This window comes from Tachyglossus aculeatus, chromosome 21, assembly GCF_015852505.1.
Source record: "Tachyglossus aculeatus isolate mTacAcu1 chromosome 21, mTacAcu1.pri, whole genome shotgun sequence".
In the NCBI taxonomy this organism is placed as follows: Eukaryota; Metazoa; Chordata; class Mammalia; order Monotremata; family Tachyglossidae; genus Tachyglossus; species Tachyglossus aculeatus.
The window spans coordinates 31,036,628-31,050,505 of NC_052086.1; the positions used below are offsets into that span (position 1 = coordinate 31,036,628).

Sequence of the window (13,878 nt, forward strand, 5' to 3'; positions counted from 1 at the left end):
CTTTCCATAGTCATTGCCCTTAGGGGGTAGAGAGTACCCCGTAAGCAGCGTGGCTCGGTGGAAAGAGCACGGGCTTTGGAGTCAGAGGTCATGGGTTCAAATTCCAGCTCCATCACTTCTCAGCTGTGTGACTCTGGGCAAGTCACTTCACTTCTCTGTGCCTCAGTTACCTCATCTGTAAAATGGCGATTAAGACTGTGAGCCCCACATGGGACAACCTGATCACCTTGCAACCTCCCCAGTGCTTAGAACAGTGCTTTGCACATTGTAAGCACCTAATAAATGCCATCATTATTATTATTATTATTACTCTCCCTTTACTGGAACTGTAAAAGACCCATCAGTGCAAATGCAGCCAACAGCAGGTTGTCCAACCCAGCAAAGACCACCCTTACAACTACCCACTCCTCAGGCCACTGGCTGCACTCATCTGTGAAGAAAACAATGAGGGAGAGAACAGAAAATCTCTTCAGAAGGATAAAGTCTATATACAATTCTACTTAAAGTAGGTTTGAAGTTGTCACTAAAAAAGGAAATCCCATAAATGTTTAGGCTTCCTAGTACTACCTCAAGTTGATAAATAAAAACCTTCCTCAGATTATGTGGCCAAACAAACCCCCTTCAGATTCATTTTCTTAAGCCTGAACTGTATATTTAGCCTGACCACTGACCATATTAAATGACAAATGTAAGATTACTAGAGATGGTGGAAAAGGACTACTGGGGGTTGGGGTTGATGCAGAAAGAGAAGCAATGTGGCTCAGTGGAAAGAGTATGGACTTTGGAGTCAGAGTTCATGGGTTCAAATCCTGGCTCCGCCAACTGTCAGCTGTGTGAGTTTGGGCAAGTCACTTAACTTCTCCGTGCCTCAGTTATCTCATCTGTAAAATGGGGATTAAGACTGTGAGCCCCCCATGGGACAACCTGATCACTTTTTAACCTCCCCAGCACTTAGAACAGTGCTTCGCACATAGTAAGCACTTAATAAATGCCATTATTATTATTACATGCTTAGCCATAAGGATGGATGTCAAAGAGGGTAATCATATTACTCCTCTAAGCATCCTTTATTGACACAGAATATTGAAGTACTACACGCACGAGTAATACACGTAGCACTACACGTAGTAATACATGTAGTGAAGTAATACACGCACAAATATTGAGTACTACACGATCTACACGCACTCCCTTGGTGACCTCATTCGCTCCCACGGCTTCAACTATCATCTCTATGTTGATGACACCCAGATCTACATCTCTGCCCCTGCTCTCTCCCCCTCCCTCCAGGCTTGCATCTCCTCCTGCCTTCAGGACATCTCCATTTGGATGTCTGCCCACCACCTAGAGCTCAACATGTCGAAGACTGAACTCCTTGTCTTCCCTCCCAAACCTTGCCCTCTCCCTGACTTTCCCATCTCTGTTGACGGCACTACCATCCTTCCCGTCTCACAAGCCCGCAACCTTGGTGTCATCCTCGACTCCGCTCTCTCATTCACCCCTCACATCCAAGCCGTCACCAAAACCTGCCGGTCTCAGCTCCACAACATTGCCAAGATCCGCCCTTTCCTCTCCATCCCAACCGCTACCCTGCTCATTCAAGCTCTCATCCTATCCCGTCTGGACTACTGCATCAGCCTTCTCTCTGATCTCCCATCCTCGTGTCTCTCTCCACTTCAATCCATACTTCATGCTGCTGCCCGGATTATCTTTGTCCAGAAACGCTCTGGGCATATTACTCCCCTCCTCAAAAATCTCCAGTGGCTACCAATCAATCTGTGCATCAGGCAGAAACTCCTCACCCCGGGCTTCAAGGCTATCCATCACCTCGCCCCCTCCTACCTCCCCTCCCTTCTCTCCTTCTACAGCCCAGCCTGCACCCTCCGCTCCTCCACCGCTAATCTCCTCACCGTACCTCGCTCTCGCCTGTCCCACCATCGACCCCCAGCCCACGTCATCCCCCGGGCCTGGAATGCCCTCCCTCTGCTCATCCGCCAAGCTAGCTCTCTTCCTCCCTTCAAGGCCCTGCTGAGAGCTCACCTCCTCCAGGAGGCCTTCCCAGACTGAGCCCCTTCCTTCCTCTCCCCCTCGTCCCCCTCTCCATCCCCCTCATCTTACCTCCTTCCCTTCCCCACAGCACCTGTATATATGTATATATGTTTGTACATATTTATTACTCTATTTATTTATTTATTTTATTTGTACATATCTATTCTATTTATTTTATTTTGTTAGTACATTTGGTTTTGTTCTCTGTCTCCCCCTTTTAGACTGTGAGCCCACTGTTGGGTAGGGACTGTCTCTCTATGTTGCCAATTTGTACTTCCCAAGCGCTTAGTACAGTGCTCTGCACATAGTAAGCGCTCAATAAATACGATTGATGATGATGATGATGAAGTGCATAGACTATTGGTTTGCCCAACAAGGAATTTAGCAAGCTCTTATATTCTAAGTAAGAAATGAGGACTAGATCTCTTATAATCAGTCAATCAATCATATTTATTGAGTGCTTACTATGTGCAGAGCACTGTATTAGGCGCTTGGGAGAGTGCATTACACAGAATTAACAGACACATTTCTTTGCCCTCAGGTGTTCCTAAGCACCTGATCACCACCTCACATGCAGGCTTCTTTCACAGGGCCAACAAATCTGAAGCGACATATTAGACTCCAATTCCTTAAAAAAAAAGGAAATTATTCCAGGTACACTTCACCTGGTTCTATACTCCACAAAAATCAGGATCATTTGGTACTAGTTTCAGAAAGTTGCCTCTATTTGTTTTACAAAGGGGTTTTGAAGAATTTTGATGTTGCATTTGGATCTATGTAGACAGCCAAAGTAGACTTGACTGGATTTTCTGTCATCACGTAAATCATATAATAGTATTTTATTGAGCTCTTACTCTGTGCAGCATACTGTCCTAAGTACTTGGGAGAGAACAATAAATATAGCTTTTGGTAGATTCTGTTTGTGGGCCTTTGGGGCAATGTAGCAGTCACATGGAGATCAGAAATCTTTTCAGGAACCAGGTTCTGCCATCATAACCTTTCTAAGGGGAATGACTCTGCATTGCATTGTCTACCAACTCTGTTACAATAACAACAATAATAATAATTGTGATATTTGTGGAGAATTTACTATGTGCCAGGCACTCTTCTAAGCACTGGGGTGGATACAAGCAAATCGGGTTGGACACAGTCCCTGTCCCAGGTGAGGCTCATAGTCTCAATCCCCATTTTACAGATGAGGTAGCTGAGGCATAGAAAAGTTAAGTGGCTTGCCCAAGGTCACAAAGCAGACAAGTAGTGAGCCAGAAGTAGAACCCTTAGTTCTTAGTACAGTACTCTGCACACAGTAAGCGCTCAATAAATACGATTGATTGATTGATTGAACCTGATCACCTTGTAACCACTCCAGCTCTTAGAACAGTGCTTTGCACATAGTAAGTGCTTAATAAATTCCATCCTTATTATTATTATTATTATTACTAAGCGCTTGGTAAGCTAGCTCTCTTCCTCCCTTCAAAGCCCTACTGAGAGCTCACCTCCTCCAAGAAGCCTTCCCAGACTGAGCCTCCTTTTTCCTCTCCTCCTCCCCATCACCCCTGCCCTATCTCCTGCCCCTCCCCACAGCACCTGTATATGTTTGTATAGATTTATTACTCTATTTACTTGTACATATTTACTATTCTATTAATTTTGCTAATGATGTGCATTTAGTTTTAATTCTATTTGTTCTGACAACTTGACACCTGTCCACGTGTTTTGTTTTGTTTTGTTTTTTTGTCCGTCTCCCCCTTCTAGACTGTGAGCCCGTTGTTGGGTAGGGACCATCTCTATATGTTGCCGACTTGTACTTCCCAAGCGCTTAGTACAGTGCTCTGCACACAGTAAGCGCTCAATAAATACGACTGAATGAATGAATGAATGAATGAACCCATGACCTTTTGACTAAAGATCCGTGCTCTATCCAGTACATCACACTACTTCCTTGTTATATTGTACTCTCCCAAGTGCTTAGTACAGTGCTCTTCACACAGTAAGAGCTCAAAGAGCTCAATATAATTGACTGATTAGCCGCTTAATCATGGCCTCCTGAAGGTTTCTTGGAACACAGAATCAAACGTTAGTAGTTCTAGAAGGATTCAGGAAGCATATTGTTCCAAACGTAGTATCTATCTCAAGCTAGAATTTGTTGCTTACTCCCAGGATTTATTTGCTGAGTTAGAGCAACTTCACCATCTGGAAGGAGCGTTCTCTGTGAGAAGTTTTAAATTAACTTGGTGAAGCAATGGGAACATAAACTCAAAGATAGCAAGCAGTCCAGGCAGAGAGCCTGATCAGTTTAAATCTAGGACTGATTTCCTAAGGAAGGGAAAGCTAATGAGGGTGTCCAATGGACATATTTATATCCATAGAGCCCCTGTGACTAATATCCCCAGATGCAATATCAGCAATTTGCTTTCTGCAACATTTACTCATGGTATGCCAAGTACCAGACGTACAATAGGTTTACATCAAATTAAAGATTATGATTTTAAATTTTAGGTATGAATCGTGGAAATGAATACCTGGAGAACTAGTGACTGTGTCTAACTCTAACCTTTTTACTTTTCTCCCAGTGCTGGGTACAGTGCTCTGCTCTTAATAAGGGAGAGGGAGCAACATGTCCACCAGTCCATATCCATATCCCTGTTGAGGGAGAGGCAGTAATAAGGCAGGACTTGCTTTGAAGGAACAAATTTAACATATAATAATGATGGTATTTGCAAAGCATTTACTATTTAAGAAGCACTGTTCTAAGCGCTGGGGGGGATACAAGGTGATTAGTTTGTCCCACATGGGGCTCACAGTCTTAATCATTTTACAGATGAGGTAACTGAGGCACAGAGAGGTTAAGTGACTTGCCCAAAGTCACACACCAGACAACTGGAAGAACTGGGATTAGAACCCATGACCTCTGACTCCCAAGCCCGTACTCTTTCCACTGAGCCAGCTGCTTGAGAAAAAATGAGTGCTTGGAAAGCTCAGAAAAAAAGTGAACCATTTTTCAAACACTTCAGGTTCTTCAAAAATCATTCTTGTCTTATGCCGTCAAGTCCTTTCCGACCCATAGCGATACCATGGACACATCTCTCCCAGAACGCCCCTTCCCCATTTGCAATCATTCTGATAGTGTATCCATAGAGTTTTCTTGGTAAAAATAAGGAAGTGGTTTACCATTGCCATCTTCTGCGCAGTAAACTCCAGTCTCCTCCCTTGACTCTCTCCCATGCTGCTGCTGCCCAGCATGGGTGAGTTTTAACTTGCAGCAGATTGCCTTCCACTCCCTAGCCACCACCCAAACTAGGAATAGAAGCCTCTGCTTGACTCTCTGTCCTGTAGCCGAGACTAGTAGTCATACAGAGTCTTCAATCAATCGATTAATGTTATTTATGGAGTGCTTACTGTATGCAGAACAGTGTATTAAGAGCTTGGGAAAGTACAACAGAGTTGGTAGGTGTGATCCCTGATACAAGTAGCTTACAGTCTATAAGGGGAGAAAGACATTAAAATAGATTAGGGATAGGGAAAACAGCACAGTAGTACATATTTATCAAGTATTGTGGGGCTGAATAAGCATCAGAGTGATTAAGGGGAACTCAGCCAAGTTCATAGTTGACACAGAGGGGAGAGTGGATAGAGGAAATAATGGGAGTAGACTAGAGATGTGATTTTAGGAGGATTTTGAAGGTGGGGAGAGTTTTGTTATGTTTTGTTGTCTGTCTCTCCCCTTCTAGACTGTGAGCCCATTGTTGGGTAGGGATTGTCTCTATTTGTTGCTGAATTGTACTTTCCAAATGCTTAGGACAGAGCTCTGCACATAGTAAGTGCTCAATAAATATGATTGAATGAATGGTGGACTGTTGGATATGAAGAGGGAGGGAATTCCAGGCCCAAGGGAGATCAAGGGTAAGGTTACAGTGGTGGGGTAGATGAGATTAAGGTACAGAGAGTAGATTGGTAATGGAAGAGAAAAGTCTGCATGTTGGGTTATAGTAGGAGATCAGCGAGGTTAGATAGGAGGGAGATTGTAAGCTTGTTATGGGCAGGGAACGTGTGTGCCAATTCTATTGTATTGTATTCTCCCAAGCGTTTAGTAAAGGGTTCTGCACATAGTAAGTGCTCAATAAATACCACTGATTGATTGAGGGAGAGAGCTGATTAAGTGCTTAAAGCCAATGGCAAAGAGTTTCTGTTTGGTGGGGAATTGGATGGGCAGCCATTAGAGGTTTTTGGGGAGTGGAGAGATATAGTTTTTCAGAAAAATGATCTGGGCAGCAGATCAGAAGTATGAAGTATGATCTGGGCAGCAGAATGAAGTATGGACTGAACTGGGGAAAGACAGGATGCAGGGAGGTCAGCGAGGAGGCTGATGCAGAAGTCAAGGTGGGAAGTGATGAGTGCTTGGCTCGACGTGTTAGCAGTTTCGATGGAGAGGAAATGGTGGATTGTAGAGATGTTGTGGAAGTAGAACCAATGGAATTTTGTGACAGATTGAATATGTGGGTTGAATAAGGGAGATGACTTGAGGATAATAATAATAATGTTATTTGTTAAGTGCTTACTATCTGCCAAGCACTGTTCTAAGCACTGGGGGGATACAAGGTAATCAGGCTGTCCCCTGTGGGGCTCACAGTCTTAATCCCCATTGTACAGATGAGGTAACTGAGGCCCAGAGAGGTGAAGTGATTTACCCAAAGTCACACAGCAGACAAGTGGCAGAGCAGAGATTAGAACCCATGACCTCTAACTCCCAAGCCCACACTCTTTCCACTGAGCCACACTGCTTCTCTAACATGAGGCAGGGAGGATGGCCTTGAAAATTACTTTATCACAACAGAGTAGTTCAAGAGCAATCTAGCCCAGCCCTTTCAGAATGACAAAACATTAAAATGATTTTATGGTAATATAAAATCAAAACCCTCTTAAAACCCATTTTTGAACTCATAATATTTTTCCAGGGGCAAATGAAATTCTAATTTGAAGTGCCTTGTTCATACTTTTAAAGCTAGAAATGATCTTCACTTTTGCTAAACCAATTTCTCTACTTTCCCCCTGAGTTCCGAAAGCCCAACGGAAAGCTAATTTGACCTCTGTGGTGTTTAAGACTCGATATTCAAGTGGTTCTCCTCAGAATCACTAAGGTATTTCAAAAACTGGTTATAAGTAACTGAAATTGTGTCCAAGAATCCCATTCATTCCTCATAGTGGTCAGTCTTTTCTAATCTAGATAATCTATTAAAGAAAAGGTATATGAGCAAAATACTTGAGTAGACTATCCAGAAATGGAAATCTTTTAGAGATGAGAAAACTGGCTGAGCTCTCTCGAGAACAAGTTATTTTGCTGGTACAGCACATGGTTAAAAGAACGTCCAAACTTTCCGGGTCTCCTCAGAATCACTGAGGTATTTCAAGAACTGGTTATAAGTAACTGAAATTGTGGCCAAGAATCCCATTCATTCCTCATAGTGGTCAGTCTTTTCTAAGCTAGATAATCTATAAAAGAAAAGGTATATGAGCAAACTATTTGAGTAGACTATTCAGAAATGGAAATCTTTTAGAGACGAGAAAACTGGCTGAGCTCTCTCGAGAACAAGTTATTTTGCTGGTACAGCACATGGTTAAATGGTCAGAATCACTGAGGTATTTCAAAAACTGGTTATAAATAACTGAAATTGTGGCCAAGAATCCCATTCATTCCGCATAGTGGTCAATCTTTTCTAATCTAGATAATCTATTAAAGAAAAGGTATATGAGCAAACTATTTGAGTAGACTATCCAGAAATGGAAATCTTTTAGAGATGAGAAAACTGGCGGAGCTCTCTCGAGAACAAGTTATTTTGCTGGTACAGCACATGGTTAAAAGAACGTCCAAACTTTCCGGGTACCACAGTCATTTACAACAAACTTACCTGAGTGTGAAATGATCCTCCGTTGAATTTTTGGAAACCGAAACGGGAAAAGTCAGCAAATCCCCTTGCTTAGCCGTCTTTGGTATGTAATGGATGGCAACGTTGTCATCTAATCGGATTTCACTTAGAGAAGGGCGACTGCGCGTCTGGTAAAGAAAAACGCTCCCAATCCTCCGTAAAGGTGGACCCGCTTCATCAGCGTCATTGTGGCCCGATCGGATTCCATTGCTTCTCCTTGTATCCTCCTTGATACACTCGCCCTTCTCGTCCCCCGGTTGGATGGTGTAGTAAAGCTCCACGGGATTTCCTTCCGAACGGTCCGGGGCCTTCTTCCGCCCGGCGACGACCGTCGGGGGGCTGAACCAGCCGGACAGGAGCTCCAGCTCCGCGACGCACAGGCCGAGGTCCCCGGCCAGCCTGCAGCTGCCTCTCACCTCCCGGGTCTCCCGAAAAGCGAACACCCTCAGGCAAGGCAGTCTTTCTGCCGTGCTGTAGTCGTCCCAATCCCTGCCCGCGATGTAGAACAAGATCTGGACTTTGGGCCTGTTGGGGTAAATTTTCTCACTCAGGACGTAGGCCTTCAGCTTCCAGTTGAGGGGAAACTTGTTGGTGGATCCAAATGGATTCGAAGGCAACATTAGGTCCTGTGGGATTACTTGTTCAACAGAAAACGGTCCATAGCTAGCGTTCAACATGGGGGGCCTCTTGGCTTTGTAGACGAGGAAAGACTCCACCCTGGATTGCAAACTGGAGTTCCTCATGATGTCCTGGTTGGCTTCTTTAAGAAAAAAGGAAACGTCTGCATTGTTGATATGATAACTCACTGGTAGATACGTGGGCAGCAGAGAAAACCTCTGAATGCTCTCTAGAATGCCTCGGCTCTCTGTTGCTGTTGAAAGGAAATGACAGTTTAGACACAGAAGATCACATGGAAAATAATCAGGCTTCTAGACTGTGAGCCCATTGTTGGGTAGGGACCACCTCTATATGTAGCCGACTTTTACTTCCAGGGGCTTAGTACAGTGCTCTGCACACAGTAAGTGCTCAATAAATACGACAATGAATGAATTTAATGTGGTGAATTTACTGTTCCTCTGTAATTTGCTTTAGAGCCCTTCTGTGTCACCTGTGCATTTGGATCTGTACCTGTCAAGCCCTTGATATTCTCCCCACCCTTACCCACACAGCACTTCTGCACATATCCGTAATTTATTTTACTGTCTGTCTACCCCTTTAGACCATAAGCCCTTCTGGGCATGGAGCTTGTCTATAATATTAATATAATAATGATGGCATTTATTAAGCATTTCCTATGTGCAAAGCACTGTTCTAAGCGCTGGGGAGGTTACAAGGTAATCAGGTTGCCCCACGTGGGATGCACAATCTTAATCCCCATTTTACAGATGAGATAACTGAGGCAAAGAGAAATTGACTGGTCCAAAGTCACACAGCTGAGAAGTGAAGCAGCATGGCTCAGTAGAAAGAGCACGGGCTTTGGAGTCAGGGTTCATGGGTTCGAATTCCGGCTCTGCCAATTGCCAGCTGTGTGACTTTGGGCAAGTCACTTCACTTCTCTGGGCCTCAGTTCCCTCATCTGTAAAATGGGGATTAAGACTATGAGCACCCCCGTGGGACAACCTGATCTCCTTGTAACCTCCCCAGTGATTAGAACAGTGCTTTGCACATAGTAAGCGCTTAATAAATGCCATCATTATTAATATTATTATTATTAAGTGGCAGAGCTGGAATTTGAACCCATGACCTCTGACTTCAAGGCCCGTGCTCTTTCCACTGAGCCACGCTGCTGCTGGTACCACGTTGGTAGAGTTGTCTACCAACTCTGGAGTACCATACTCTCCCAAGTGCTTAGTACAGTGCTCTGCACACAGTAACATCTCAGTGAATACTACAGATAGATTGACTGGAGCTTGGGCCATTTCTCAGGATTGTGTTGAGGGTGAAGAACGAAATGGGAGGAGGGAATTGGAAAAGACTCGAAAGTCTTCCTGGAGAAATCACCCCACGGAAAGCTAAACATACCATTGAAAATCTTCCCAAGCCATACAACTGGAAGTTTGCGAGACACATAATTCTATAAGAAGCAACGTGACCTAGTGGAAAGAACCCAGGCCTGAGAGACAGAGGAGCTGAGTTCTAATCCCCACTCTGCCAAGTGCTTGCTGTGTGACTTTGGGCAGGCCACTTAACTGCTCTGGGCCTCGGTTCCCTCAACTGTAAAATAAGAATTAAATATGTGTTGTCCCTAATACTTACTCTGACGCTGAGCCCCATGCAGGGCAGGGACTGTGTCCAATCTGATTAACTTGTACGTACCCCAGCACTTAGTACAGTGCTTGGCACATAGGAAGCGTATCGTAATAATAATAACAATTAGAAAAGTCGTGGCTGAATGTAGATTATAAATTCCTTGAGGTCAGAGATCTTGCGGATTAACTCTAGTGTACCCTCCCAAGCACTTAGGAGGGTGCTCTGTACCAAATAAATGCTAAGCAAGTACTACTAATTGATTGAAAGGAAAGTGTGAAAGCCTGGGGGCCAGGATGCCTAAATTCTTAGACCTTTCACTTAGCTTCTATGGACAAATCACCTGGCCATTTTACACTTCAGGTGGGAATGGGAATAACGTCTGCCCCTCTCTTACAGAAATATTGTGATGACCAAGAAAATAATATGAGTGGGATTTAGAAAATTTTAAATGCTATGTAAGCACTCGATCACTTTGCCCCCTCCTACCTCACCTCGCTGAACTCCTATTACAACGCATCCTGAACACTTCACTCCTCTAATCAATCAATCGTATTTATTGAGCGCTTACTGTGTGCAGAGCACTGTACTAAGCGCTTGGGAAGTACAAGTTGGCAACATATAGAGACAGTCCCTACCCAACAGTGGGCTCACAGTCTAGAATGCCAACCTACTCATTGTACCTTGATTTCATCTATCTTGCCACCAACCTCTTTCCCACATTCTGCTGCAGGCCTGGAAAGCCCTCCCTCTTCATATAATAATGATGGTATAATAATAATAATAATGGCATTTATTAAGTGCTTACTATGTGCAAAGCACTGTTCTAAGCACTGGGGAGGTTACAAGGTGATCAGGTTGTCCCACGGGGGGCTCACAGTCAATCCCCATTTTACAGATGAGGGAACTGAGGCCCAGAGAAGTTAAGCGACTTGCCCAAAGTCACACAGCTGGCAATTGGCAGAGTCAGGATTTGAACCCGTGACCACTGATTCCAAAGTCCGTGCTCTTTCCACTGAGCCACTTGGCTTCACTGCTGTATCTGACAGATAATTACTTTCCCTCACTTCAAATCCTTATGGAAGCTACATCTCCTCCAAGAGGGCTTTTCTGACTAAGCCTTCATTTCCTCTTTTCTCTCTCCCTTCTGCATCACCTTGGTTTGCTCCCTTTATTCACCCCTCCCTCAGCCCCACAGCACTTATGTACATATCTATAAAGAAGCAGCGTTGGCTCCGTGGAAAGAGCATGGGCTTAGGAGTCAGAGGTCTTGGGTTCAAATCCCGGCTCCGCCACTTGTCAGTTGTGTGACTTTGGGCAAGTCACTTCACTTCTCTGGGCCTCAGTTACCTCATCTGTAAAATGGGGATTAAGACTGTGAGCCCCACGTGGGACAACCTGATCACCTTGTATCCTCCCCAGCTCTTAGAACAGTGCTTTGCACATAGTAAGTGCTTCACAAATGCCATTATTATTATTATTATTATTTATATTAATTTAGTGTCAGTTTCCCTCTCCTGACTGTGAGTTCAATGTGGGCAGGGAATGTGTCTAACAACCCTGTTGCACTATGTTCTCCCAAGCGCTTAGTACAGTGCTCTGCACACAGTAAGCACTCAATAAATATGATTGATTTATTGCGTAAAGCCAACATATCATTTTAGTTAAGGGGACTCAGTGAGTACTTAGTAATTACTCATGGGTAGATTCATTGTTCTTGCAACTTTTTTCAACTTCAAGAATCAAATATACGAGATTACCTGATCTAACTCAAAGCTATTAATCTTTTAAGAAATAAATTAGACATACAGTGATCTCTCTTAGGCACACATCCCCAGGGGGAAAAATACTTAGATGTTATGCTATTACTTAGCATGCAATTGTAAAATTAACCTTATTTCTCACCAGCAGTCTAGTAATAATAATAATTAATAATAATAATAATAATAATAATAATAATAATAATGACATTTGTTAAGCGCTTGCTATGTGCAAAGCATTGTTCTAAGCACTGGGTGGGGGGAATACAAGGTGATCAGGTTGTCCCACGTGGGGCTCACAGTCATCATCCCCATTATACAGATGAGGTAACTGAGGCTCCGAGAAGTTAAGTGACTTGCTCAAAGTCACACAGCAGACATGTGGCAGAGCGAGGATTCGAACCCATGACCTTTAACTCCAAAGCCCGGGCTCTTTCCACTGAGCCATGCTGCTTCTCGCTGCTAGTCTACATTTCCTAAAGCAATAAAAATAACAATAGTGATATTTGTTAAGTGCTTACTATGTGCCAAGCGCTGTTCTAAGAACTGGGGTTGTTACAAGGTAATCAGGTTGTCTCACAAGGGGCTCACAGCCTTAATCTCCATATTACAGATGAAGTAACTAATGGAACTTGATCGTATGTCAAAAAGTCACGCTTCAACGCAGGCACTCTTCAATCCCTGTTAGTTCCCTTTGTGTTATTAATCAATCAATCAATCAATCAATCGTTAATATGTCTTGTTTTGTTGTCCGTCTCCCCCTTCTAGACTGTTAGCCCGCTGTCAGATAGGGACCGTCTCTATATGTTGCCAACTTGTACTTCCCAAGCGCTTAGTACAGTGCTCTGCACACAGTAAGTGCTCAATAAATACAATTGAATGAATGAATGAATGAAAGTAACTGAGGCACAGAGAAGTTAAGTGACTTGCCCAAGGTCACACAGTAGACAAGCGGCAGAGCCGGGATTAGAACCCATGTCCTCTGACTCCCAAGCCAGGGCCGTTTCCACTAAGCCACACTGCTTCTCTGTAGTAGTTGAATGGTCCTTCTCAAATCCACTCTTAAGACTGTGAGATCAACAGGGAAGTAATGACACTAAACTAGTGGGGAACAAAATTAGAGTAGCAGCGTGGCTCAGTGGAAAGGGCACGGGCTTTGGAGTCAGAGGTCATGGGTTCGAATCCCGGCTCCACCACAAGTCTGCTGTGTGACCTTGGGCAAGTCACTTAACTTCTCTGAGCCTCTGTTACCTCATCTGTAAAAATGGGGATTAAGACTGTGAGCCCCACGTGGGACAACTTGATCACACTGTATCCCCCCCCAGCGCTTAGAACAGTGCTTTGCACATAGTATGCGCTTAACAAATGCCATTAAAAAAAAAATCCACAAGGTAGGTTTTACTTTGGTGTCTGTCTCCCCGGTTAAATTGTAAGCTCATTGAGAAGAGAGATCAAGTCTTATTCTATTGTACTCTTCCAAGGACTTAGTCTAATGGTCTGCATTAAGTCGGCACACAACACATATGAAAGATTGACTGATAGGCTTCTCAAGCACAAGGCTGGATTTCACTCTCTCGCTTTTCTTCAAAATTTTCTAGTCTTTTATTAGTCTCGTTAAGACTTTCTGGTTGATTTGTTATTTCGATTCCATTAGAATTGAGACCTATAGAGTTAAGAATCACCAACTGTGTAGCGAGAACGCATGGACTAACTGCCTAATGAAACAAGAAAATCTTGCACAATGAATAAAGTTTTCCTAATTAAAAAAAAATCCCTCAACTGTACTGAGTCCTTTCTGTTGAGTTCTTCAGACTGTTCCTTCTATTCTTGACCTACCAAGTCAAACATCATTTGAACAATGTTTATTTTTTTTCCAAAGACCGACACAATTAAATGCC

At 43.6% G+C, this 13,878-nt stretch overlaps 1 protein-coding gene across 1 annotated transcript in view; it reads right to left on the reverse strand.

Moving 5' to 3' along the window:
- The window catches only part of LOC119942890 (transmembrane protein 132D-like), a 645,325-nt gene that overhangs the window by 493,212 nt on the left and 138,235 nt on the right, over window positions 1-13,878 (reverse strand). Inside the window, exon 2 of the mRNA XM_038763929.1 lies at window positions 7,956-8,844. Within this exon, the coding sequence (XP_038619857.1) occupies window positions 7,956-8,844 (889 nt within the window). The remainder of the gene's footprint in view (window positions 1-7,955; window positions 8,845-13,878) is intronic.